Source organism: Globicephala melas, chromosome 1 (genome assembly GCF_963455315.2).
Source record: "Globicephala melas chromosome 1, mGloMel1.2, whole genome shotgun sequence".
NCBI lineage: Eukaryota > Metazoa > Chordata > Mammalia > Artiodactyla > Delphinidae > Globicephala > Globicephala melas.
In genome coordinates, this window is record NC_083314.1 from 82,029,911 (window position 1) to 82,056,804 (window position 26,894).

A 26,894-nucleotide genomic window follows, 5' to 3' on the forward strand; every position below is an offset into this window, starting at 1 on the left:
GTTACTTGCAAACTGTTGGATCGTTTCCGGTCTTGCTTCTATGATTTGCGAAGTGGTTCCGAGCAGCGCTCGGTCTGGGGCTAACGAGCTCCCGCTACTGCCGCAAGACATTCCTCCTGAGTACTCTACCCCATGCCCTCCTGAACCACGATGTTTTCTGGTTGCGGTTGTTTGTTTGTTTCCTTCTAGTCTGTCCGCTTGGGAGGAGGAGCACTATCTGTGCGAGCCTTGGTCCTGTCAAAAATTTCCGCCGACCTCGGGGAGTTTCCTCCGAGAGCTGCACGGCTCAGGACTGTGCTGCACGGTGGCGGGGGGCCCTGCTGCCTTCCTCGCTAAATTAGTTCTAGCATCTCTCCCCTCTCTGGGAGTCTGTCCTGCGGACAGCAGCTCGTTCGGCCTCCCTGGACTCACAGCTCGGCTCTCAGCGTTAAGAAGGTCCACACTGGATTTGTCCTCGTGTGCTTTGCTGGGGAAACTCTCCAGGCAGTAAAAAGTGAAGGGATTGCTTCCCCTCCCGCAGGGGCCACTCCCTGCCCTCTTTCATTAGATGGGCCCGTCTGCCCGCCGTTTTAGTGTGTTTGTTTGAATAAACTGACTATTCAGCGTTGTGGGGCCACATGCCGCGGCCGGGCTTCTCCCTCACTGCGAAGATCGTGAGCGCGGGCTCCAGGCACGCAGGCTTGAGTAGTTGCCGCACGAGAGCTCACTTGCCCTGTAGCGCGTGGGATATTCGCCGCCGACCAGACCTCGAACCCGTGTTCCTTGCATTGGCAAGCGGATCCCTTATCCACGGCATCCCCGGGGAGGCCTAGACGGCCGGTCTCCGGGAAAACTTTCTTTTGCACGTTCCCCGGCTGGTACTATTACTGTGGTTTGAGGCAAGAGCGCAGATGCCGTTCCCGTGCCTGCGTGCGGCGCGGCGTAGCACTCCCCTTTCAAAGTATAAGGCAGGAGAGCAAACTACCGAACCTCTCAGCGTCTTGCACGGCCCACATCAGCTAAAGACGAACTCATAAGTACTAACGCAAACTCTCTGCGCTTGCGCGGAGGGCTGACACTCACTTCTCCCGCAAAAGGAGAACAAACAAACAAAAAAAGGGTCGGCTATCGCGCACCCTTTCGTAGCCACCACCGTGGCGGTGCTCCGGCACCCGCGCGCCAAAACAACCACCACCACAGAAAAAAAAAAAAAAAAAAAAAAAAACAAGAAAACGGCGCGCGACAAGCGGGAGCAACCACCGTCTTCACCGAGCTATTGCGAGAGGTACGGGGCCCCAGGAGTGTCGTTGCTTCATTCTACCGTTAGCACACTTGTTGCCAGGGGAGAGCGCGCACGCAGTCCCCCACTACCACAAATTACGCAGTCGAGTTTCCCCTATTTGGGGAAATCGCAGGGGTCAGCACACTCGCAGTGCAATGAGTGAGCCTCACCCTGGGAAAACCACCTTCATGATCATGGTATCTCCCCTGCCAGGTAAGTATGAATCGCTTTCCCCGCCCCCCCGTACAGCCTTAGACGCCTACACTGTACACACACGCTCCCCACCCACCCTCCGCACCCCCTCCTCTTCCACGCCTCTCAGCCCCTCCAAACCACTCTGCTAATAAAATCCAAGCAACTTCTCCCGAAAACTTCCACAGCCCGGGAAGTGGCTCGCCGGGAATTGTACCCCTACGCTGCAAGATTTACATAAGCCAAGCCCCATTCCTGACCTCTAAGGCGGCTCCTCTCCTCCAACCCCCGCCCTGTCCCCGCCCTGCCGAGATGACCAATGGGCGGGCCGGCTGCTGAAGGGGGAAGTGACGTCATCATACCCGCCCACTTCGGGAGTCCACCAAGCCGAGGTAACACGCCTCTTACCCTTTATCTGAGATACCGGCGGATTTCGCCAGCCTCCTCGAATTCTTACCTTTTGTCCTGCGTTACACGCCGGCGAAAGGAATTCTGGGATCGTGTGTTATGCTGATCCAAAATGTTTTTAAGAAATAAAGAAGTTGTAAAACAATGGATACAAGTATATATTTATGTATGTGTCTTGTGTGTAGACATGTAGATTCAGGGTTACATCTCAGAGTGCTACTCGGTGTATTTTCTGTGCACGTCCTTCCTACTTCAATCTCGTGGTATACCAGGGACCATGTTTTTCCTTTCCTCACCATACAGAATACAAGAAATGACGATTCTGAAAAAGAAGCTGATGACCAGAACAAGGGATAGGAAGATGACCTGTTTGCTTGAAGAGCGAGGTTGGTTTTTTCGTTTGTTTTCTCCACCTGGGTGAGACTGGGCTAGACCTGAGGGTGGGGCGAGGGGAGGCTGAAGAAGGCAGTCAACTTGTGTTTTCAGACCAGAGAGCAAGGAGCGGAGTGACTTGATCCTTGAGGGCGCCTTTGGCTCCAGGGGGAAGCTGACTCTTCCGGAGAATCTTGGAGCCGACAACAAAGGAACTCAGCACCCAGCTAACTTCCAGGAAGAAGCTTCCTTTCCTCCCCTGCTTTTCCCCTTTCCCCTCCTTTCTCTCTCTGCAGCCATCAGAAATAAACTCTGGCTCATTTCATCTGAAATATGCTTTATTCCAGGGATAGTAATAGCGCAGAGAATCTCTGAAAAAGATCTCTAGAAAAATCTCTAGAAAAGATAAGGAAACAGATTATCCCCTAGAGCCTCCAGAAGGTAAGGCAGCCCTATTGACCCCTTGATTTTAGTCCAGTGAGACCTTTGTTGGACTCCTAACCTACAGAACTGTAATATAGTAAATGTGTGGTCGTTTAAGCCACTAAACTCATGGTCACTTATTACAGCAGACATAGAACACCAATTCAATAAGTGTCTAGCACATTCACCTTAGCAGTAATAAGATGGGGGACATAATGAGCCCTATATAAATCTGCAGGTCGTCTGTCTGTCCTAGGTTGACAGGTCAAGAGATACTGGTACATGTTTAAAGCATTACATTAGGTATCTTTTTTCCTTTCCGTTTTTTCCCTAAAGGACTCTCGCCCTATTTCCTGCACAGGGGTACCCAACATGGTTCTCACTGGAATTACAGCAAATTGGAAGACAGTGGTGGTGACACAGGTTGATTTCATTTGCTTTTAAGAACGGGTTCTAACACGTAGAGGGAAAGAATATAATTTATGGAAAGTTAAATACCGTAGACTCCTCCATCCCAAAGATTCATTTTTTGCAACCTTTTTTTTTTTTTTTTAGGGTGAAGAGCTACTTTTCAAAGGGTGAGACACAAGAATGGCTTTTAGGAATTTTCCCCCAAAGTAATCTGTGACTGGATCCTGTTGCCGAAACTTGGCCTCTGTTCACCGGTGCCGAAGAGAAATGCGGAAACAGAGTTTTGGGTGAAGCAGAAAAGAGTAGCTTTTATTGCTTTGCCAGGCAGAGGCGGCCACAGCGGGCTAATGCCCTCAAGACTGTGTGACCCACCCTGGAGGGCGTAGTGAGGAGCCTTACAGCGTTGGAGGAGCAGGGCGTGATCAGCTCGCAGACAGTTCTCGGATTGGCTGGCATCAAAGTGAAGTTTCAAGCGTCATCAACCTTCTGGTTTCAACCAGTCCAGGGTCTATGTGCTTGTGGGCGGCGCTTTCCATCCGGAGGGGGTCTGCGCCCTGTACAACCACTTAGGAGTGTGTGTCGGGCCTTCATCGGTAGCTTCAGTGAACTGGGAGTTCGGTGATTCTGCCGTGTGGCGGATTTATAGTCTACGTTGCTGCCCGTTCCCCAGCCCAACAGCTGTTCTTTGTTTCTACACCTTCACATTACCGAATCATTAACTCTTGAGTCAGCACTTTACTTCAAAAGACAAGGGCACGGGGCCTCGTACACGGTTTCAATCCTGACCAGCTCTGAGATTTACACGATGCATATGCTGTTGTTTTCATAAATGTTAACGTCCGTAAAATGAAGTTCTTAGAAGCATTATTTGAGTTCTCCATTGACTACTGATTACACCATCAATGCCTTCCAGCCCTGGCAGCACAGGGAGGAAGGAAGAATTGCTGGGATGCTTGCATCACCACAGGGCAAGAGGTCCTCAAATTTTACTGCTTTATCTTTAAGTAAGACTTCATAGTTCGGCTGACTTTTCATCCATTCTTGCTGATTCTGCCAGTGAGTTCCTCTGTAGTGACAGCCAAAGGCACTCATGGAAAATACTTAACCAAGCGTAAAGGCAGAAGTCGAGGTCACTTCATCTACTACGGAAGTGGGGCATGTGTCTACCTCAGGCCTGAGTCTTTCGCTGGGTCTTTTGGTAACTGGTGGCGGTGGTGGTGACAATGTTTGAGTTGTTTTATTTTTTATTTTATGTTTTATCTTTATTTTATTTATTTATATTTTTGGCCACGCCGGCGGGGCCTGCGGGACCTTAGTTCCCCGACCACGGATCGAACCCCTGCCCCCTGTAGTGGAAGCTCACAGTCTAAGCACTGGACCGCCGGGGAAGGCCGTGAGTTTTTTGTTCATGTTGTCGTTCGTTTTAGTTTCTCAACTGTTACTAGGAAATAATTGTGGAGCAAGTGCTTGGTTTTAATTCTGGAAGGCAAAAGAACGTAACTAAGGACTTTTCCCGAGGAACGCTTTGAGATCTTTATGTCCATTTGTGGTGTGACTTACCCACTTTTCAATTAAGGATTCTTAATTAAAGGAAAACAAGCTTATTTATAGGTTTGAATCAGTGTTATAGAACAATAGGTTTTCGACTGGGATCCGCAACCCACCCGCATCAGAAACGTGTGGTCTGTGTTTACGTGAAAAACTGCAGACTCTAGGGCCTCACACCAACGAAACCTCCGGGGATTGGAGCCCAGGAAGGAGCTTCTGTAATCTCCACAGCTGATTCTGAGGCACTCTAAATGTAAGAACTGCCCTTTAATATTTTTAGATAAGGGGATTGTTACAAAATGACAAGAGGGTAGATCATTCTTTTAAACTTAGACTTCAAGCATTAGACAGTGAGGTGAGCTCTTCGTGACAGTTTGTCTTTCCTATTCCCCACTCAGCCTAGGGACTCGTGCAGAAATTAGAGACAAAGTAGGGGAAGAAAAACTTATTTCTTTACACACATTTTGCTTTAATAGCCACCGAAAAGATGGTTTCATTTCCTCTCACTGACCCTGTCCACCAGTTATGTTGGCCTTTAACGTATCGCTGTAGCAGCATGTATAAATATATATCATACATTTATCCACACATACACACCTTCGAAAGCACTGTGAAGACACAGACTAGGCTTTAGCACAACTGGGGGCCGCTCACGTGTCACTTAAAAATGGTCACTGGTTCATTTACACAAGACTTTCAACAGGCTTGGTGTGGCCAGTAGCCCCCAAGTCCCAGGGAGAAGTTAGGATGACAAAATCGGACAGTATATTTAGAGGTCAGTACACTTCTTGGAGATCATAAAAGAATAGAAATAGGAGGTCTAGGCTAAGCACGAGGCGGCATCTGGGAGTCGCTGCTCTCACCACGTGGATTCAAAGAACTCAGGTGTTGCAGTGTAGACCGACGCCCAGCCTGACTGTGACCCAGCTGCGCTGGCCCCGGGTCAGGTCGTGGGGCCCCTGCCAACACTGTCCTGCAGGGCACCGCTGCTCAGTCCTGAGCTTCTCGATCTGCTGTGGAGCTCCAGCGTGGGGACCACATGCTCCATTGCTGGGAAGCAGGTCCTATTTCCCCTGAGTTGACCCTCAGAGGATGAGGCGAGAAATGTGCTGTTGCTGGTTCCCGAGCCCCTGGGGCGTTCAGAAGCAGTGCCACAAGGTCTTCTACAAACTGTGCCTGTTTTGCTCAGCGCTGGGCCCGGTGGACCTTGGCTGGTTATTCCTCAACTGCAGGAGAGGCCCTCTCTCTGCCTTTCGCCCTGCCCCACCAGGCCACATCTGTGACTCCTTCCAGACCTTCCAGCAGGGTCGAAGAACTTCATGACAGTGTAAAAGTTTGAGGTCTCTCACTTGTGGAAAAGCCTTAAGATCTGTTTAAAGAGAAGGTGGGGTGACTTCATGACAGCCCTACAGAAATTAAGACCTGTTGGCAAACTATTTCTCCTGTGAATTTTTTATACACAGAAGAATGAACAATGAGAACTCCGCTGAGATTTGTTTTGGAAGGAGATAGGTAAGTGGTATCAGGACATGTGTAGACAACTTAAGAGTGACTGCTGAGGGATTGGTTGCTATCAATGGTGACCTTCACAAGACCCCAGGCAGCCTTGTGTATTAGCATGGCCTAGGCAACTGGAAGGCAGGTGCCCCCAAGATTCCATGACCGCCCCCCCACCTACCAGTTCTGTTATTGCAACTCCAGACGGTAACGTCGCATGCTGGGTCCTCCTCTGTCACTCCTGTCTGAGTGTGAGCTATAGACGGTGCCTTTGGCTCTGAACGCTGGCATAATGAACCTTGTTTTTGCGGTTGCAAACCCTCAAGTTTCTCCCAACAGTAAGTTAAGAATTCCAGTTTCTGTCATCCCTCAGTCCTGATTAAACTTATGTGGTTTCACATGTTTTTAATCCATCATATGTTTGGGTTTCTTCTCCCCAGTCCCTGGCTCTACCTTTTCTGCCACATGTCACCATGGCAGTATCTCTTGGCCCTTTATCTGATCCGAGGGTAGAACTTACACTCACGCAAATCAACCAGGAGCTTCAGTTGTAGCTGGCAGAGAAGAAGCAGGACTTCCAAGACCTCCCAGAGAAATTCCTTGTATCCCAAGCTACTGCCTACTCCCTGGCCAACCAGCTGCAGAAATACAGTTAAGTCCTACGGGTCATGGTCACCAACATGATGAATGATCATGGTCTTCCCTCTGAGAAACAAAAACTCTCCAGACTTGGTCTCCTATTCCCTTTGTCATTTTGAATTTCATTCTGACCACAATCCAGGAAAGGTAGAAGTGGCTCTTTTACCCTCAGTTCCCTGAGGATGGGAAGACTCAGGCACAAAGAGTTGAGCCACTTTTCCAGGTTTGCGGTGAGTTGTAGGGTGAGATTAGAGTTAAAATCCCAGATATTGATTCTTGGTTCAGGCACTGAACTGCCTGTTTCTCTCAGGAACAAGCTAAACTGTGTCAATTGGAATCTTTTCTGTTCTGTATCTGATCCTGCATCACTGTTGGCTAAACGACTGGGACTGATGAACTCCATCAGTTCAGGTTTCCCTGAGGTCCCATTGGCAAAGCCCTGTGCTAGTTACACTGGGGTGACATGGTGGTTACACACTGGGGGAAGCAGGGGATAGTACCTGCTTAAAGGGAGCTTAAGGATGAGTCTGCTCCTCCCTGAAACCATGGGCTACCTGTTTAAGTTGTAATGAATAATGAGGAAATTCGGACAAAGCTCTGACAATAGTCCCTGGCACAGTATAACACAGTAAGTTCAAGTTCTACTATGTCTAATAACACAAACTTTCATAGTATTTGGGCACATTTTTTCCCAGGTCCTTATGGTTTCATGTATTCTCTTTCACACAAGTGTATCCAGGTGAGTTTTTTACCTTTGAGATACTTGTTCATTACTGAAATCCCAGCACAAGGGAACCATCAGTCCTATAGTCCTAGGGGTCTTCCCAACCACACAGGAATCACCAGGAATGCCCCTGCTCAGCGTTTCACCTAAGAGGCTGCAAGTATTGGTAAGTGGCCCAGGATTCAGTGTCAGTTTGCCAAACACCAGTTCATCTTGTCTAGTTACTTTCTGTGCCCAGGAGCTTCTGTTTCCTCAGCTCTAAAACAGGGAGTAACCAAATGCCATGCAGGTGGGAGGCTGAGGAATCAGATGTGGAAATCCCTGTGTAGAGCCTGGTACCGAGGTTACATCTGTCCTTGGGATGGACCCTGCCTCCTCCCTTGAAGGCAGTGACCACAGCAGCCTGTCCAGCTTTCCCCTGAGGCAGCGTCTCTCTTTCCTCAGAGTATGAAGCATTTAAGGACATCATTGAATCTGTGCTGGGGGAGAAGCTGCTGTTTGAGGCGCTGAGGCTAGCAGAGAAGCTGGCAGAGAAGCCCACGCAAGCTGAGAGGTGAGGTAAGGAGGGCAGAGATGTTCATGGCAGGCACATGGCACAATATTTATAAACCAGCAGAACACCAATTGGTGAATTACGGACTCCAATTGTATTCAGAGCCTCATTTACTCTGCTTTTAAAAACACTATTGACTTAAAATCACATATCATGAAATTCACCAAATTCAAGTCAACAACTCAGTGGTATTTGGTACCCTCACAATGTTATGCAATCAATACCTCATTTACCTTTAAATCACAACCCCCTCCTGACTGACTACACCTTGTCATCCATTCTTGACCCTGTCATTCTCATGTTTTTTTCCAATTCACACCAGCTGTATCTGTCCACACTCCTTGGGGATGTTCTCACAGAAATCCCTAACAGTGTGTCATCTTTGCATTTTAAAATTGTATCTTCTGTCCCACCTTAGGACATGTGATATCCTAACTCGAAGTCAGGCACGAGAGCTGACCCAGTTACGGCGGACATTACGGGAAGTGAAAGATGACTCTGTCCTACTCCAGCAGCACCTCAAGGACCTCCTCACCCACAACGACCTTGACAACCACCAGGGGCAGGGCTTCTAAGAGCGGCTGACTGAGGGACACAGGCTGGCAGAGCACCTTGCCCACAAGCTCAGCCCAGCTAAGGGGGCCACAGTACCTGATAACATTGAGCTGCTCCAAGGTCCCCTGCTCACAAGAGACTCCACACCTGCACTAGGAATGTTTTTTATCAGCTTTCCTGTTTCATGTCCCGTTTAGGGCTATGATAGGAGCAGGACTGGCTGAGTGGGAGAACAGAGGAGAAATGCACAGGGTGGAAGGCATAGTATTCCAACTGTCTGATTCCTCCCTGATGGACCATGGCCTTTGGCGCAGGAGGCAGCATCCGCCCAGTGTTAAACCACAGAAAGGACGATGTGACAGGAGGCAGCTTGTTAGAGTGAAAAGAGCTCTGGACTAAGCATGAAAGTTCCCAGGGTCCAGCCTGAGGGCGGCTGTCTTTAGTAACAGTGAGTGAGTGATTGATTTTTCCCTATCCCAGTATCTGTTTCCTCTTCTGTAAAATGGATCAACTAATCTGTTGATGGTAGCTGTAGTGATGAAATGGGGAAATATTTACGAATGCACTGCAGAAAAAAGAAAGCCCTTCACTGTGTGGTGCCAGATAAGGTACTTGATGTGGTCAGACTTGGTGTTGGGAAAGTTGTTTAGACTGGACCACTTTCCATAGAGAGACTTTCCCTTGATAACCAGCAGAAGCCACCTGGAAGAGCCCAGGATGTTCCCAGGTGGAGGGATGTGGGACATGGTTTTTCTCCTTAGAGAAAGGAGGGGATCTTGTGAGAGCTGTGAAGATTTACAGAGCCTGTGTCTTTGGCAGAATTTGTGGCAGGATGGATGATCCAGCTGTAGAAGCCAAGATGGAAGGTGGACAAGTATGCAGTGGTATAAGGGAGAAAGGACACTTTAAATGTTTGTCCAATTCCAGGCAGAAGGTGTCACGATGATGATCCTCTGGTTTAGAGTCAGACTGCCTGATGGATCGGAAATCCATGCTAGGGCAATTGTTTAAAGACAATGCATTAGAACTTCCATACAGTACTAATTCATACCTAGGTATTTATGAGTCTATGACCATGTGAGTTGCTGTGTTGGTAGTGAGTGAAGTGGCAAGAAGCTGACTTCTTGGATATTTCTGAATTTGCAGAAATTCGTGAAGATGAGGAAGATGAACAAGCACAAGAGATACTCACATCTAGGTAACAGTGAACTAGCAGGAGCTGGTAATGGGTAGGTAAATTATGGACAGGGTCACAGAAAGCACAGTGAGGTCAAGAGAGTCACAGATGCCAGACGCAAGGAGAAGCAGAACTGCAGATTGTATTGATTTACTTCACTCAACCCACATGGAAATGGCCGTGTTAACTTGGTCGTCTGTTGTCTCCGTGCTACTTGTATGTACGACCCAAGGTGAATGCACCACCCTTAGGATTTCCTGCACACACAGAGAATATCTATTCTCTCCTAAAGGAACTCCAAGGTGAGATAAATATCTACTCCTACACAGTTGTTTTAGGTCCTTGGGAGGAAGGTACCTAGCAAAGGAATTAGTAGAGAAGTAACCAGAAAAATTAAGCATCAGGACAACTATCTAGAAAAAAAATTGGTTGTCATGTGACAGTAGTAAGAGAAAGAGGCCTCGGAGGCCTTTCTATTCCTAAAAAGAAGGCATAATATCTCTGGGAGTCTATAATGCCTTAATAGCCGTATTCACTTGACTACTTTATCTTAAATTGAACATGACTTAGGACCACGGGGGTAGCATCTGGTATGGAAGTTCTTTTGTGTTTCATGTTCCTGAAGGTACCATACTGGGATGGTTGAGTCTCACTCCTCATCAGACGTTGTGTGGCCAGTGCACGGAGTACCTGCTGGTCTCCCTCTCCTGCCCCATGGCAGCCACACTCCACCTCACGTACGGGAGGATAGTTCCTTCCCTCTTTAAGGGGACTGCCCTTTTGGTTTCTCTGACACTCCCGATGCCTCCCATCAAAACCAGGCAGGGCAGCTTGGGGTCGGATCCTCTTTGTTTAATTTTCTGTCATCCCTCTCCCACCTGGCACAACGTGGAGCTGCAGGAGGTTGAAAAGAAGGAAGTGCCTCAGGAATCCCAGGATGAATGTGTTTTGACTCCTTCAATTCTCCAAGGAAGTTCTGACTGCAACCAGCCTTACAGTGATGGCAAATTTGCATTTGATGAATCAGAAGTGGACCCTGCTCCGGATGGAGCCTGTGGTTGCTCCCATGCTGAAGAGGATGAAATTCCAACTGATCTCCCAAGTAGCCTCCATATTTGTTCCCCACACCTGTGTAGACTGAGGAAGGTCATCTCTGAAGATAGTCCCTATAGCTACATCTTGCTTAAATCAGGGAAAAGGGTCTATTATGAAACACAGACATCAGGTGGCTCAGGGAGCCTTTATCCCTTTCTAGGCCCCAGTCATGCCTTTGTCACCCTGACACCAGTGTCAGGCATTTGGACTCAAATCAGGTGTGACAAACTCTCATCCACCTTGGGTGGAAATCTACAGGAGGTGTTTGTCAGACTTAGTTTGGATCAAATGTGTCTTGTCACCTGCAATGACCTAATTTTTGTTTTTTTGTACAATGTCCCTGGCCTTCCTATCCCTATCCAGACAAAACGGCAGACTTGCATATACATCAGGAGAGGTTGTTTCCCTGGTTTCACTGCTCTCAGTCCCAGTCTCCATCTTCTCTATGTTGGCTTCTAACTGTTAGCTAAGGAGTCATCTGAAAACCAGGACAGACACAGCTGTACCATTGCCTTGTTTGGATGTTTCCATGAAGCAAGGCTGGGCTCTGGCAGTCCCACAGCTTTGAATGGGGATGGTTTCTGTGTCGCACCAAAGATTCTTTTTTGGTTTGAGGGTTTATACGATTCATCCATCACTCTAGTCTCAAGTATAAATTCCTCTAAACCATCAGCAACCACATAATCTGATGGGACTAACCAATATTGTAGAAACAATTCTAGAAAATAACTCAGCTCATTTTCTAGGATCACTGGGGAAAATATATCATTAACTATTTATACAGGCTCAGAACAAAGGATGTTGGGAGAGCACTCTACCAGATCAATAAGAGAATTTCCCTGATGGGTCGGGGTCCAGTCTAATTCTAAGACTTAAGTGTCCTGGAATGTCTCTGCTAATGTATTATGTTCTTGCACTGAGAATATTCATGTTCTTGTGGTGTGTTCACTGAGTAGGTATGTGTGAGACGTGATTTGCTTATTGTGACCCACTGTCTCTGAATTTCTTGCTAGACAATCAAAATGATCATAAGCAAGTGGATGGACAAGAGCCAGTATCCCCCAGGTAATTCTGAAGATTTGTGGGCTGTGAATGTCAGTGGTGACAACAGGAGACCTCAAATCCAGGGAAAAACAGAATTACTAAATGTAACTCTTTCATCCATTCAGTCAACAGTCAAATATCCCTTTTCACAACGTTGTCTATTTTTATTGCGGTAGTTGTGTGGGTTTCAATTTATTAATCCTTCAAGTATAGTAACGTACAGTGAGTTGACCCTGGTGAAATAGCCAAACTTGGCAGTTCCTGTAATCAAGTGTTCTCTCCTGTGTGGTTAACAGCAGGTGAGATTCATATCGCCTTGTGCCTGTTTGGCATCAGCATGTTGGTAAATATTTGTTAGCAAGTGAAGAAACTAGAAGAAATTCATATTATAACAAAATATTGAGAAAATATTTCCTGAAGGCAGAATATCTAGAGTCTATAATTCCTCAAAAGCTGTATTCACTTGGGCACTGCATATACAGATCAACACAATATAGCAAACAATTTGGAACCACTATCTTAGTCTGTGTGTGCTGGGGCTCATGACTACAGCATGCAGGGAGAGTTCAGTCTCCTCCTTCAACAGCTGGTTGTGTGGCCAGAGCATCTGCTGCTCTCTCCCTCTCCCAACACATGGAAGCCACACTCCACTTCACATACAGGAGGATAATTATTTCCTTCTTTAAGAGGACTTCCCCTTTGCTTTCTGTGTCCACTCCCTATGCCTCCCATCAACACCAGCTAGGACAGCATGCTGTCTGCTCCTCTTAGTTTAATCTTCTGTCTTCCCTTTGCCACCTGACACAGCGTGAACCTACAGGATGTTGGAAAGAAGGAAGTGCTCCAGGAATCCCAAGATGAATGTGTTTTGGCTCCTTCAACTCCCCAGGAAGGTTCTAACTGCTACCAGCCTTACAGTGATGAAAAATTTGCATTTGATGAGGAGAAAGTGGGGTCTGCTCTGGATGGAGCCTGTGGTTGCTCCCATGCTAAAGAGGATGAAATTTCAACTGGTCTCCCAGGTAATCTCCATTATCTTTGTTAGTATACTCAGAGAATTAATCTGCTTAGATAGACTGTATGCTTACATATTGAAGCCTGGTTTGAACCAGACTATACAATTGCATTTAAAATAAGACATTCTACAAGTTAGTGAACTTTTCTCAGTTCCTAGTCTTGTTTGTCCCTGTGGCAAATCACTGGAACGAAGGCAGTCCTGCCAGACTCACATGTACATTGTGGAACAGGAAGTAACTTTGAGGCCTCCTAATTTTGAATGAATGTCTTATATCACATGAAATTCTCTAATTTTCATTCCTGAGCAATGTCCCTGAGTTCCCTTACGTGTCTGAGTCTGATGGCAGTCTTGTTTCTGTCTTTGGAGATGTCACTACATTGATTCACTTCTGTTAACCCACAGTCTACCTCCTTTCATTTGTGTTATCTTGTCCAGAGTCTTCTGAAACCAAAATATAAGCCCCACTGTCACACTTGGTACATTTCTCTGAAGCAAGGCAGGACCCTGGAACTTCCCAAGCTGATGAATGGCCATTGTTTCTTTGTAGCTTTGAAGATTCTTTTTTTTTTTTTTTGCTTTTATAAATTTATTTATTTATTTATTGGCTGTGTTGTACCTTTGTTGCTGCGTGCGGGTTTTCTCTAGTCACGGTGAGCAGGGGCTACTCTTCGTTGTGGTGCGCAGGCTTCTCACAGCGGTGGCTTCTCTTGTTGCAGAGCATGGGCTCTAGGTGCACGGGCTTCAGTAGTTCTGGCATGAGGGCTCAGTAGTTGTGGCTTGCGGGCTCTAGAGTGCAGGCTCAGTAGTTGTGGCGCACAGGCTTAGCTGCTCCGTGGCATGTGGGATCTTCCCGGACCAGGGCTCGAACCCGTGTCCCCTGCATTGGCAGGCAGATTCTTAACCACTGTGCCACCAGGGAAGTCCCTGAAGATTCTTTTGACTTGATGGTGTGTAGATTCCACTCCCATCTAATCTCAATGTATAATTCATCTAACCCATTAACAAACAGCATTTCAGATAGAAAAGCCTGACTATTACAGCAACGCTCTAGGATGGCAGCTGGGTATTTCCCCAGGATCTGTGGGGAAAAGGATTTGTTTAGCCATTTGCACAGACTCGGGACATAGGATACTCTGAGGATGACCTGTCATATCAAGGAAATTTGTCCAGTGGCTCAAGAAGGAAACCCAGTGCCTTCTTATGAGGCTCTCTTTGGGGCCTCCTGGGCTATTTCTCTCACAATAGCCTGTTATCACACTGTGAAGACTGGCACAGGATTGGGCATTTGTGAAGGGGTTTTGCCTGATGTAACTGTCCTGTTAATTTATTTGTAGAAAACCAAACTGATCACAATGACCTTCAAGGACCAGTAGCTATTGCCACAAGGTAATTTTGAATATTTGTGGGCCGTTAATACAGTGATGACATCTGCAGGTCTCTGGTCCAGGGAAAAGCAGAAAGTGCTGAATATATTGTATCATCAATTTTCCCAACCACGAATTATCATTTTTTGTAATGTTTTCTGCTTTCATTGTGGTACTTATATTGTTTCCCATTTCTTATTAACTTTTCAAGTTTATAACCCAAGCCAGTTGACCCAGGTAAACTAAGTCAGAGTAATTTTTTGGCACTCACTCGTTATCTCCAGTGTGGTTTATGGAGTGAGATGCATATCTGTTTTCTGCCTGTTTGGCGTTAGCATGTTGGCATGTATGTCACAGCAAGAAATGTAAATAGACCATAATATTATTATACCATGCCACAGTATTTAGAGAGGCCTCGATGGCATGAGATTTCTGGGATACCAGAATGTCCCAAAAGCTGTATGCACTTGCCCGTTCCATGTGACACTCAATGCAACGTAAATGAAAGGGTGAAAGCCACTGGTATGTGACTCTATATGTTGTGAGTCATGACTGTACCATCCAGAGATAATTCAGTCTCTTTCTTCATCAGCTTGTTATTTGGCCAGAGCACTGAGCACCTAGTGTCCTTTCTATCTCCTGCCCCTGTGAAAAAACACACTCTGTCCCACACACAAAAGGGAGTTTTTCCCTCTTTAAAGGATCAGGCCCTTGGCTTGCTTCACCACTCCCTTAAACACGCCATCAGAACCAGGTAGGACTCTACGATTGCTGATCCCTCTTGGGTTAATCTTCAGTCCTGCCTCCCCACCAGGCTCAGCAGGGAGCTGCCACAGATGGTAGAGAATGGTGTTCCACGGGACTCACTGGATGAATACTGTTTGATTTACTCAATTCTTCCTGGTCTGTCAGACTCCTTCTGGCCTTATACAAGTGCTGCCTTCTTCTCATTTGAGGAAGTGGATGTCTCTTATGCTTGGGATGTAACCACTGAGTATTCTTTATCAATGTGATAAAACTCCAACTGGACTCCCAGGTAGACTCTGTATTCTTTGTATCCCACGCCTCAGGCAGTGCTGAGATGTGTCATCCCTGTGTACAAGCTCTGTAGACACAGTGATTTGAATCAGGCTCTATGACAGAATTTTAAGCACAGACATCAGGGGGGTCAGGGAGCTGTGCTCTGTTCTTCATCCAGGCCAAGCCTATGGGTCAGGCGCCAAGTTAGATAATGGATCCAAGGCAGGTGTGACAAACTCACTCACTTGCATGTGTGCAAGTGCACAGGGATGACTGTCTTTTTTCCTGATTCCCATGAAATGTCTCTTCTTACATACAAGCCTCCCATTTTCATACCCAAAAAATGTCCCTTGAATTTCTGTGCCTTTCCAGAGACGTTGACAGCCTTAATTCCATCTTTGGATTTGTTGTTTCACTGGTGTCACTTCTGTCATCCCCAGTGTCTGTCTCCTCTAAGTTGGCTGTCTTAGTGAAGCAGTCATCTGAACACCAGGACACGAAGACCTCTACCATCACCTTGTTTGTATGTTTCCATGAACCAAGGCAGAGCCCTGGCATTTCCCTACCCCGTGAATGGCCAAAGATTCAGTGTAGCAACAAACATTCTTTTATTTTTTTTATTTTTATTTTTTTTTGCGGTATGCGGGCCTCTCACTGTTGTGGCCTCTCCCGTTGCGGAGCACAGGCTCTGGACGCGCAGACTCAGCGACCACAGGCTCCGGACGCGCAGGCTCAGCGGCCATGGCTCACGGGCCCAGCCGCTCCGTGGCATGTAGGATCTTCCCGGACCGGGGCACGAACCCGTGTCCCCTGCATCGGCAGGCGGACTCTCAACCACTGCGCCACCCTGGGAAGCCCAAACATTCATTTTGATTCAAGGTTTTGTAGATTCCATCCATCATTCTGCTAAACCAGCCAGTGTATGATGATAAAAGCCTGAATATTACACTATTCTGTTGGGATGCAGGTGAGCTATTCCCCAGAATCTGTGGGGAAAAGATGTGTTTAACTTTTTACTCAGACTTGGAAGAGGATACTGTGGTGACGATCTACCAGGTCAGGGAGATCTTGGCTGATGGCTCAGGAAAGCAAACCAAGGCAGGTACATAAGACACAACCTGAGGCCTCCTGGAATATTCTTCTTAAAATATCCTATCGTCCCACTGGTGATGTTTTTGTCCCCATGGTAGTATTGGATACTGGATTATTATCGTACACAGGATGATCTGCTTAGTGTTTCTGGCCCGGTCTGAATTTTTTTTTTTTTACATCTTTATTGGAGTATAATTGCTTTACAATGGTGTGTTAGTTTCTGCTTTATAACAAAGTGAATCAGTTATATATATACATATGTTCCCATATCTCTTCCCTCTTGCGTCTCCCTCCCTCCCACCCTCCCTATCCCACCCCTCCAGGCGGTCACAAAGCACCGAGCTGATCTCCCTGTGCTATGCGGCTGCTTCCCACTAGCTATCTATTTTACGTTTGGTAGTGTATATATGTCCATGCCTCTCTCTCGCTTTGTCACAGCTTACTCTTCCCCCTCCCCATATCCTCAAGTCCGTTCTCTAGTAGGTCTGTGTCTTTATTCCTGTCTTACCCCTAGGTTCTTCATGACATTTTTTTTTCTTATATGCCATATATATGTGTTAGCATACAGTATTTGTCTTTCTCTTTCTGACTTATTTCACTCTGTATGACAGACTCTAGGTCCATCCACCTCACTACAAATAACTCAATTTCGTTTCTTTTTACAGCTGAGTAATATTCCATCGTATACATGTGCCACATCTTCTTTATCCATTCATCCGATGATGGACACTTAGGTTGTTTCCATCTCCTGGCTATTGTAAATAGAGCTGCAATGAACATTTTGGTACATGACTCTTTCTGAATTATGGTTTTCTCAGGGTATATGCCCAGTAGTGGGATTGCTGGGTCATATGGTAATTCTATTTTTAGTTGTTTAAGGAACCTCCATACTGTTCTCCATAGTGGCTGTATCAATTCACATTCCCACCAGCAGTGCAAAAGTGTTCCCTTTTCTCCACACCCTCTCCAGCATTTATTGTTTCTAGATTTTTTCATGATGGCCATTCTAACAGGTGTGAGATGATATCTCATTGTAGTTTTGATTTGCATTTCTCTAATGATTAATGATGTTGAACATTCTTTCATGTGTTTGTTGGCAATCTGTATATCTTCTTTGGAGAAATGTCTATTTAGGTCTTCTGCCCATTTTTGGATTGGGTTGTTTGTTTTTTTGTTATTGAGCTGCATGAGCTGCTTATAAATTTTGGAGATTAATCTTTTGTCAGTTGCTTCATTTGCAAATATTTTCTCCCATTCTGAGCGTTGTCTTTTGGTCTTGTTTATGGTTTCCTTTGCTGTGCAAAAGGTTTGTAGTTTCATTAGGTCCCATTTGTTTATTTTTGTTTTTCTTTCCATTTCTCTAGGAGGTGGGTCAAAAAGGATCTTGCTGTGATTTATGTCATAGAGTGTTCTGCCTATGTTTTCCTCTAAGAGTTTGATAGTTTCTGGCCTTACATTTAGGTCTTTAATACATGTTGAGCTTATTTTTGTATATGGTGTTAGGGAGTGTTCTAATCTCATACTTTTACATGTACCTGTCCAGTTATCCCAGCACCACTTATTGAAGAGGCTGTCCTTTCTCCACTGTACAGTCCTGCCTCCTTTATCAAAGATAAGGTGACCATATATGCGTGGGTTTATCTCTGGGCTTTCTATCCTGTTCCATTGATCTATCTTTCTGTTTTTGTGCCAGTACCATACTGTCTTGATTACTGTAGCTTTGTAGTATAGTCTGAATTCAGGGAGCCTGATTCCTCCAGCTCCGTTTTTCGTTCTCAAGATTGCTTTGGCTATTCGGGTCTTTTGCGTTTCCATCCAAATTGTGAAATTTTTTGTTCCCTGTCTGAATTTATCTGTAGGAAATCTTACTGTTCTTGAGGAAGAGGAAGACCAAGACCTTATCTGTTCTAGGTAACTATGAAGAAACATGGGTCTTAATTCAGTGGTGACATCTGGTCATCTCAGGTGCAGGGAAATCTGAAAGTGCTGAATATGCCTATTTCTTCCATTCTGACAACCACAAAGTGTCCCTTTTAATAATATTGTCTGCTTTCACTGCAGTACTTGTATAGGCCCCTTTATGAATCCCTCTCAATTATAGTAACCTACAGTCAGTTGATGCAGGGGTACTAATCAGCCACCCGATTTCTTGCAGTCTCCTGTTCTCTCCTTTGTATTAAAACCAGCATGAGATGCATATCTGCCTCTGTCTGTTTGGCCTTACCACACTGGCAGGTATTTGATGGCAAGGAAAGGAACGAGAAAAAAATTCGTGTCACATCTCAGTATTAGAGAAATTGGCCCTGAAGACACAGGACTTCTAGGAGCCCATTATGCTGCCAGAGCCTATTCACTTGGCTGCTACATGTAAATTTCACCAAAAACTTATGCTATAGTTGAAGCTGCCTTTATGGTTTCTGAAGGCGTGTGTGATGTGACTGCTGTGTCCTGGGGTAGTTCAGTGTCCTTCCTCCTGGGCTCGTTTCTGATCAGTGCTCAGAGCACGTCATGCTCACTTTCTCCCCCTCCCTCTCTCTCCCTTTCCCTTTGCAAGCACCCGCCGGCCCCAGATAGGAAAGGATTTTTACACCTCCCTTTATGGGGACTTCCCATTTCTTTTCTGTGACTGTTAGGCAGCTAGCTACAGATGAGCAGCAGGGGAAGGCAGAGGTGGAGACTCAGGATATGTGAGCCAAACAAGGAGGGGCTGAGGGACAGGTTGCGGTCAGCACGTCCTGAAGCAGCAGGAAGCACCTGGCCGAAGGGGAATTCCCCGAGGCACGCAGGCGCAGTTTGAGCCAAGCGATAACCGGAGATAATCCCAACTTCATTATGTCATCATTATAATAGAATTTACGTGTGGTTTCAATCCCCCCCTCCCCGCCATGGGCTTTTCTTAGCGAATTTGGGTAAAAACATGGAATTATGGGTAAAAGCATGCGCAATATAACCCGTCACTCACGTGACGAGACCTTGTCCCTGGATCTTAACCCAACTCCTACCCTTAGGTTCAAAGCGCTTATAAACACCCCGCGCCCCTATAGCTGGGCTGGTTTCACTTCGCAGAAGCCAGTCTGCGCTCTCTTCGAGAGTGTGTCTATGCTTTAAGGAAACTTTGCTTTGAACTTACACCCGAAGTGTTCGTCTGCAATTCTTGGCTTAATATTACAAGGACCGAGATGGCTGGTCCAGATTCATCTATTGACCTCCTCGGTTGAAACCCTCCAACACAACGCACACCAAACCCATAACATGACCGGTCCCTTAACCCTCCCATCAAAACCTGCCAGGACTCCGTGTTCACGAATATTTGCTGTTTAATCATCAGTCCTCCCGACCCCACAAAGCTCAGTCTGGAGCTGCTGGCGTTAGAAGAGAATGAAGTCCAGCAGGACTCACTGGATGAATGTGATTTGACTGGTTCTATCGGCCATCGTCTGTCAGACTCCTGTACGCCTTACACAAGTGCCTCATTCCAATCGGATAAAAGGGAGGTCTCCACAGTTCTAGACCTAAATGGTGAGTACTCCCGTTATAAAGAACATTAAGATCCTAGTAGGTCACGAGGTAGCATCTGTATTCTTTGTATCCAACAACCAGTACAGGCTATGAGCGGCATCCCTGTAAACAGGTCCTCAGACTGATGTTGATTTGAATTACGTTCTTGGATTTAATTTTTTAAAGGCATCCATCATGTGCCTTTTCATTCTTCTTGTCCCAGGCTGACCTCTTCACCTGGACCCCCCTCACCAGTGCAGGCATTCGGTATCAAGTCAGGCTAGAGAGGGGAAGTGGAGGGGTAAGGGCAGGATCTCGGCTGCCACCGTCTCACCTGCAGGAATTTGTGTAACAGACCTCTTTTTTTCAAGATAAGGATCCTCATACTCATGAAATTATGTTGCTAATTTTATTTATTGAAGAGTTTCTTACAAAGTCTCTGGCTTTCCACACGTTTTCAGTCTGCTCCATATTTGCAGTGTCTGTTATATTGTTCACCAGCTCCAGGCTTTTTCCCTGGGCTGCCTACCTCCCTCTGAAGCATTTACATATCAGATCCTGAATATAAAATCCTGTCCATGCCCTGTGATTTCCAGGAAGCCAAAGATCTGTCTCTGGTGTCCCATCCTTCAGAAATAGCCATGGTTCTCCTCCTTTGTGTAGCAACAATGAGCCTGCCACGTGTGGGTTATAGTTTCAATCGTGTGTGTAGTCTCAGTGGTATAATCTCATGGGAACTATCCACAACCTGTACACCTGATGGGGTTATTGACCTAATTTATGAGCAAGTTCCCCTTGGGCAGCAGTTCATAGGGCGTGTAGATTAAAACCTGGTTTGCGTTACTTCTCGGGCTATGTTTTTGACTTTTCTTCTATGAGAAGCATTTGGATTGTTAGAAGCTTTACTCATAAAATCATCTTGAAAAAGTAGAAGAAACCCCATTGTGTATTGGACTATATCTGTTTTCTTTTATAATTAAATTGGCCATGAAAAATGGTTCTTGTTCAGTGTGTGCCTTTTCACAGTGGGACCATCCTCTTTCCTGTTTCCCGTTCCTCCTGAGGTACAGAGAAGCGAAGGCTTTCTCAGGATTATAGTAGTTCACAAACCAGAAATGGAACACGTGGTTATTGTGCACCTGTTGTATACCATGCACCTTACTAAGCAAACTCCATGTGAGCCATAACCCATTCAGTCCTCGGGGGACACTCTCAGGTAGGTGTGTTATCTCATGGTAGAGCCGAGGGCACTGAGGCTCAGCAAGGTCCCTTCACTTGCCCAAGGCTCCCGGCCACTGGGCTGTGGGACACTGGCCTCTCCTTGGCCTGACTCCCTGGCTCAGGCTCTGTCCGCTCCTCTCAGCAGTCGGACCCGTCAGCGACTAAGAGAGGATGTTGCTCACGTTTTCCTTTTTGCCCTGAACCAAATGATTTGAAACTATCTGAATCTTAAACACAAAGTTGCCAGACTGGCGCAGAGAACTCCTGTGGTCCCTCGCTCAGATCTGCCAGCTCCTAGTCCATCAGTGCACTTTGTCCCGTGAGCAGAGCTGGCTGCTCATTCAGCCCCTCCAGGCGAAGCCACAGCTCCACGAGCCTCTCCGTGGACAATCAGCAAGGGGTGAGAGGTCCATGTCTCTCAGCGCCTCCTGCCCCCAGAATTATCTGCTCTCACTCAGGGTCCAGGGAGGCCTTGAGTTTGGCTGTGCTGGTGCCCTTAAAAAGCTGCAGAGCTCTATCTCAGATACTCCAACAGCCGGGTCTGAGTTTCCATGAGGAGGAGAAGAAATTCTCAGACACATGTCTCAGAAGTGAGATGTGTGTGATATGGCGCAGCCCTGCCAGGCCATCATTCACCACGGGCCAGGAAAGGCCAAATTCCCCCCAGATGGGCTGAGAGGAGTGAATGGAACATGTAACTAGTACACAGATCCACCTGTGTCTGGGTTCTGATGATAACCTGAGGACAGTGTGGCTAGCTGGGATGCAGCAGCATGGGCACAGGTTGTCGGGTCTGCCCCATCCTCTCTGTACAAGGAGAAACCCTGTAGAAACCATACAAACACTAGATTTTTCAAACTTGACCTTCTATTGGAGGCTTCCCCACACAGTAATAATATTGGTAAGTACTGTCGACGTTTGATGAAATGTTTTGTCCTTTTCCCATGCAAATGCAAAGAATATTCCAAGCATAGGTAGACAAATAAAATTACATGATGAAATTACGCAGTGAGAATTAAAAACAATCCTAGACATTGATTCAAAATCACATTGGAGAGTGGGGATACCAGGTTTTGACAGTTCTTTCACCGACCAGATTTATTAATTTAAGAGGTTTTACCCTTCAGCCCAATGTGAATTATCATAAAATCTGATTAAGTGTCCTAAAATTGATGATTAATGATTAATGAACTCTGCCTGGAAGAAATAGGAAGGGCACGCTGGGCTGAGAGAAGTGCTTGTGGAAAAAGCCCTGGAAGCTCAGAGAGGCTCCTGGTGCAGGGCTGGGGTCAGGGAGGGGCCAGCCGCGTCCAGGAGGATTTGTAGAAGGGAGTTGTGGGAAGTGATGTTGCAGAAGAAAGAGGGGCAGAAGGCAGGAGGACTACAAAGGCAGGTGAGGAGTTTAGAGTCTGTGTAGTAGAGGAGGGAGGATGAATTTCCACAAGCCGAGGAGCATGTGATGAAACAGGATTTGGGGGTAATAAGATAGGTGACCTTTCGTAGTGTGGAGAGGACAGAATCAGAGAAAGCAGTTAGAAGGAGATTGGATGAATCACTGATGAGAGTCAGACATGGATGCTCTCTGGAAGACTAAGTGGTAACAGATATATGAGAGACACTTTAAGGAAACAGTTAAACAAACCTCGCTGAGGATGAGGATGTATGGGGGGAGGTGGGGGGGGGGGCCACAGCAATGTGCAGCAGGTCCTGTGGGCCATGACCTCACCTGAGCCTGACCTGGACTGGAGGAGGGTACTTCATACCTTTGGTTAGCCCACGTTCTGAGAATATGTGTTCATTTCACAGGAGAAATATCAAAATATTTGATGAGGAGCACTTTCCAGACCCCACTGGAGGGGTGGGTAACATAAGGAGTGTGCACTGTATCATCAGTCTAAAGGAACACAAATTCTGATTCTGCAGCACTTCTGTACCTAAGCTTCCAATGAGGGATTCAGGCCTCTACTACACTACTTCTATCTGCTAATACCATCCGTCCCCACTCCGCCCCATATGGTAATAGAATATACACATGTATGGGTGAGTGGAAAGGTAGACAAAAGTTAAATGTAAGGAAGTTCGAAAGGTTCCAGAACTGTGAAACATTCTATTAACTTGGTCCATATACTGTAGATTCTCAATTCCTTTTTCTGTTGGTACCTGAAGGCTTTAGGCCATACTTCTTCCCCTTTTCTTTTATTCTTGTGGGTAGATATCAACAACTCTCTCCCCCATGCCTTGAGGCCTGTTTAGAGCCTTCTCTCTAGGCTATAGGACTAAGGCTAATAGCTGAATAATAGGCGTGACCTCATATGCCATCCGAAGCCCTCTAGATTCAAGTGGGTGATTTTTCATTTCAAGGATGCTGCAGCCTAGCACCTGCCATCTCAGCATGCCCAGGCACAGCCATAAAAATGACATCTCCTTCATGTACGTGATGTCTGCCTTTATTGTCTGGGTTATTGGGTGGTTTCGCTCATAGGCAGGGACATCAGAAATGGGTGTTTTGGGAGGGATTAGCTCAGGAAAACTTGGATTGGTCCTACTGAACCCTCTTTTCCTTTCAGGTGACACCTGGGAGGACTGTCACCAAAGGCCTTTGAGTTTCCAAGGCCCAGGGGTACAAACTTCACAAGCACAGCTGCAGAAAAGCACCCACATGACCAATTATCTGCAACTGCAGCTGGACCAGCATTTCAATTGTGGGCACAGCAAAGCCACACTTGGTCTTTCCTCCACCATCTGGGGCTTTACTGCCAACCCCGATTCTGGAAGCCAAGGACCACTCTTCCTAGATAAAAAATAAAAGGGGATTAGGAAGCTCAAGTTGTCTCATGGTTGAGGTTGGAGGGGGCAATGGGGCCTTTCTCACTCCCTCTGTAGTAGGTCTGGTTGAAATCTGTGATGCTCTACCAGAGTGAGGTGAGCAAGAGCCTGGGATTTAGGACCAGCTCTGCCTCAGGCCCTGGGTTTGCAAACTCCTGATTGTTTCACTGGGCCAAGTTATTTATCTCCTTAGGTATTCAGATCTCACATCCCTCATCTGAACTCTTGAAAAATTACATCCCCATTCCATGTTTGTTGGGAATATTAAGCAACATGATGTCCAGAAAGCCTGATCAGTAAAAATGGTTTGATAACAACTATGAATATATAACATCTAACCATTGTGTCTTTCTGGTGCTTTAACACTTACAAAATGATTGCACATGTGTTGTTTCCTCTGAGGTAGAGCACTTTTTTGATCCCCACTTTCTCTGGGACCCGTGTTCCCTTGCTTCCTCAGAAAGGTAGGTTGGCCAGTATTTTCCTCTCCTTTCAACATCCACCCTCAAGTCAATTTTCCCCTGCTAGGTGCTCTCAGTAACAGTGTATTAGTAACATTCTGTAGCAATGTAAACCCTGGCCACACAACTCAGCCTCCAGTTTAGTTTTCATATCCAGGTTATTTTCCTTTTTTCCCCTCTTTTTAAAATAAAGGGCCACCCTCACCCATGAGGTGTACTGATCTATTTTATGCCACTCCATTTAGTTCATAATCTTCACTCATCTCCATGGCCATGTCCTCAGTTTTCTTCTCCTTGGGATCCACCTCTGCTCAGATTTTCTTTTTTTCTTTCTTTGTTTGTTTGTTTTTGCGGTATGCGGGCCTCTCACTGCTGTGGCCTCTCCTGTTGCAGAGCACCCGCTCCAGATGCGCAGGCTCAGTGGCCATGGCTCACGGGCCCAGCCGCTCCGCGGCATGTGGGATCTTCCTGGACCGGGGCACGAACCCGTGTCCCCTGCATCGGCAGGCGGACTCTCAACCACTGCGCCACCAGGGAAGCCCGGAACTTTTTCTTTCTTTTTTTTTTTTTTTAAATCAGTTTTATTTTTCTTTTGGCATTTGGGAACATGTTTGCCCCGTGGCAATCTTACCAGTACTGGGTAGTGTTAGGAAGATCAACAAAAAGCAAATACAAAAATGTCTCCATTGGTTTCCACTCACCATAGACTTTCAGGCAAAGTTCCTGGACACTTTCCTTACCTGATGTCCCTCCTGGGTGGGGGAGTAAGTCATAGTAAGATCATGCAAAACAACGGCTCCTGTTGCCTGTGGTTTTATCTTCAGAGCTGGGTTTGGATGCTTCCATTGGAATGAAGAACCCTCCCAAGCTGGAGGGTGAGGTCTTAGCTGCCAGCAAGCATGAGTGTCTGGTCTGTAGCAAGATTAATGCCTTAAGTGTCCTGAAACAGAAGATTATCACAAGAAAACTGCTGTTCAGCAAGTGGAGACTAGCATGCCAATTCCCTGGCCTTCAAGCTTAGGGTACAGAGGTAATCGCATCTGAGGCTCTTATGTGTACTTCTTCCTTATACTCTTTACCTAAGATTATAGCTCAGTCTCCCACTATTTTTTCTCTTCCTCGTTTGTTCACTCAACAGCTGATGCTACCTTGTCTGGTCTTTCCTCTCTTTTCCATGGGGGCTGCCACCCTGCCAGGCCCTTCCATCTCCATCTCTTGTTTGCATTCTGAACTCTGTTGAGTTCCTATAGCTGCTGTCCTGATATTCCCTCTGACCTTCCCTTTTAGCCACAGGGAAGCCCAGATCCATGGTCCTCCTCATCAGAAGAGCATCATTTAGGCCGCTGAACACATAGTCCTTCGCCTGATCTCACACACTTTCTTGGTTTCTTTGCCTTATTCTCCCTTGCCCGCTCCCAAACTCCACTGCCTATTTCTACCAGGATCATGTGTTGATGAATCACTTGTATGTGGGTTGGCTTTTGGAGAACCTTATCTAGGAAAGCCCTTAACCCTCAACTTCTGCACATGAATAAGAAGAAATGAAACAGGAAAAAGAGCCCTGATTACAAAAACTAAGTAAGAACCTGGGTCACAGGTGGGAGTGCTGGACTGGCCTGGAGTCACCTCAGCCCCAGGTGGGCAGTTCTGTGCTACTGTGCATGGGGCTTCCAGGGACTCACTGGAGCTGGCAGTAGGTGGGGGCAGTAGATGGCGCCCTAAAGGGACATTAGCCAAAAGGAGATGCAGAGGCCAGGTTTTCAATATGCATAAAAGCATGAAGTGCATAGGCATTCAGACCTCTCCCCTGTTTTCAAATTACTCCTTCTGCATGTTCAGTAAAAATCCTGAGAAATGAACTCAGTTGGAATCTGAGGCCAAGGAATGTAGGAGAGCCTTGTAGTGAATAAACTTTGGGCCAGATTTATGAAGACCCAGGGAAATACACAAGAATCCAATATAATCATTGCTTCAGACAAATCTAATTGAGAAGGCAAGTTATTTATATGAGAGTGTCAGAGAAAGACCAAAAAATCCTTAGGGCCAATGGGAAAGAAATCTGTGCTGGAGTAGATGGAGAGAAGAAAACGAATGGTGTGAAATAGTGTAGGTCTACTGAGTAGTTCTAAATCATGCTATTACAAAATAAAAACTGGGTGAGTTTTTTTTTTTGTGGTACGCGGGCCTCTGTGCTGTGGCCTCTCCCGTCGCGGAGCACAGGCTCCGGACGCGCCTCATGCTATTATAAAATAAAAACTGGGTGAGTTTTTTTTTTTGTGGTACGCGGGCCTCTGTGCTGTGGCCTCTCCCGTCGCGGAGCACAGGCTCCGGACGCGCCGGCTCAGCGGCCATGGCTCACGGGCCCAGCCGCTCCGCGGCATATGGGATCTTCCCGGACCGGGGCACGCACCCGTGTCCCCTGCATCGGCAGGTGGACTCTCAACCACTGCGCCACCAGGGAAGCCCCCTCTTTTTTTTTTTTTTTTAATGAGGGA

General features: G+C 46.5%; 1 protein-coding gene and 1 non-coding gene across 2 annotated transcripts; one reads left to right on the forward strand and one right to left on the reverse strand.

Moving 5' to 3' along the window:
• Positions 1 to 1,318: 1,318 nt before the first annotated feature.
• On the reverse strand, positions 1,319 to 1,482 carry LOC132594096 (U1 spliceosomal RNA). Its single transcript, XR_009560216.1, has one exon. It is a non-coding gene; the product is annotated as a U1 spliceosomal RNA (small nuclear RNA).
• A 5,103-nt stretch (positions 1,483 to 6,585) lies between these two features.
• On the forward strand, positions 6,586 to 25,420 carry LOC115859916 (neuroblastoma breakpoint family member 4-like). The gene is given in 14 exon segments (XM_060293590.1): positions 6,586 to 6,763; positions 7,920 to 8,028; positions 8,447 to 8,675; positions 9,730 to 9,805; positions 10,386 to 11,285; positions 11,869 to 11,920; positions 12,707 to 12,921; positions 14,252 to 14,303; positions 15,096 to 15,264; positions 19,645 to 19,924; positions 20,918 to 20,955; positions 21,005 to 21,107; positions 23,680 to 23,899; positions 25,219 to 25,420. Coding segments are annotated over 14 exon segments (2,823 nt in total).
• The last annotated feature ends 1,474 nt before the right edge of the window (positions 25,421 to 26,894 follow it).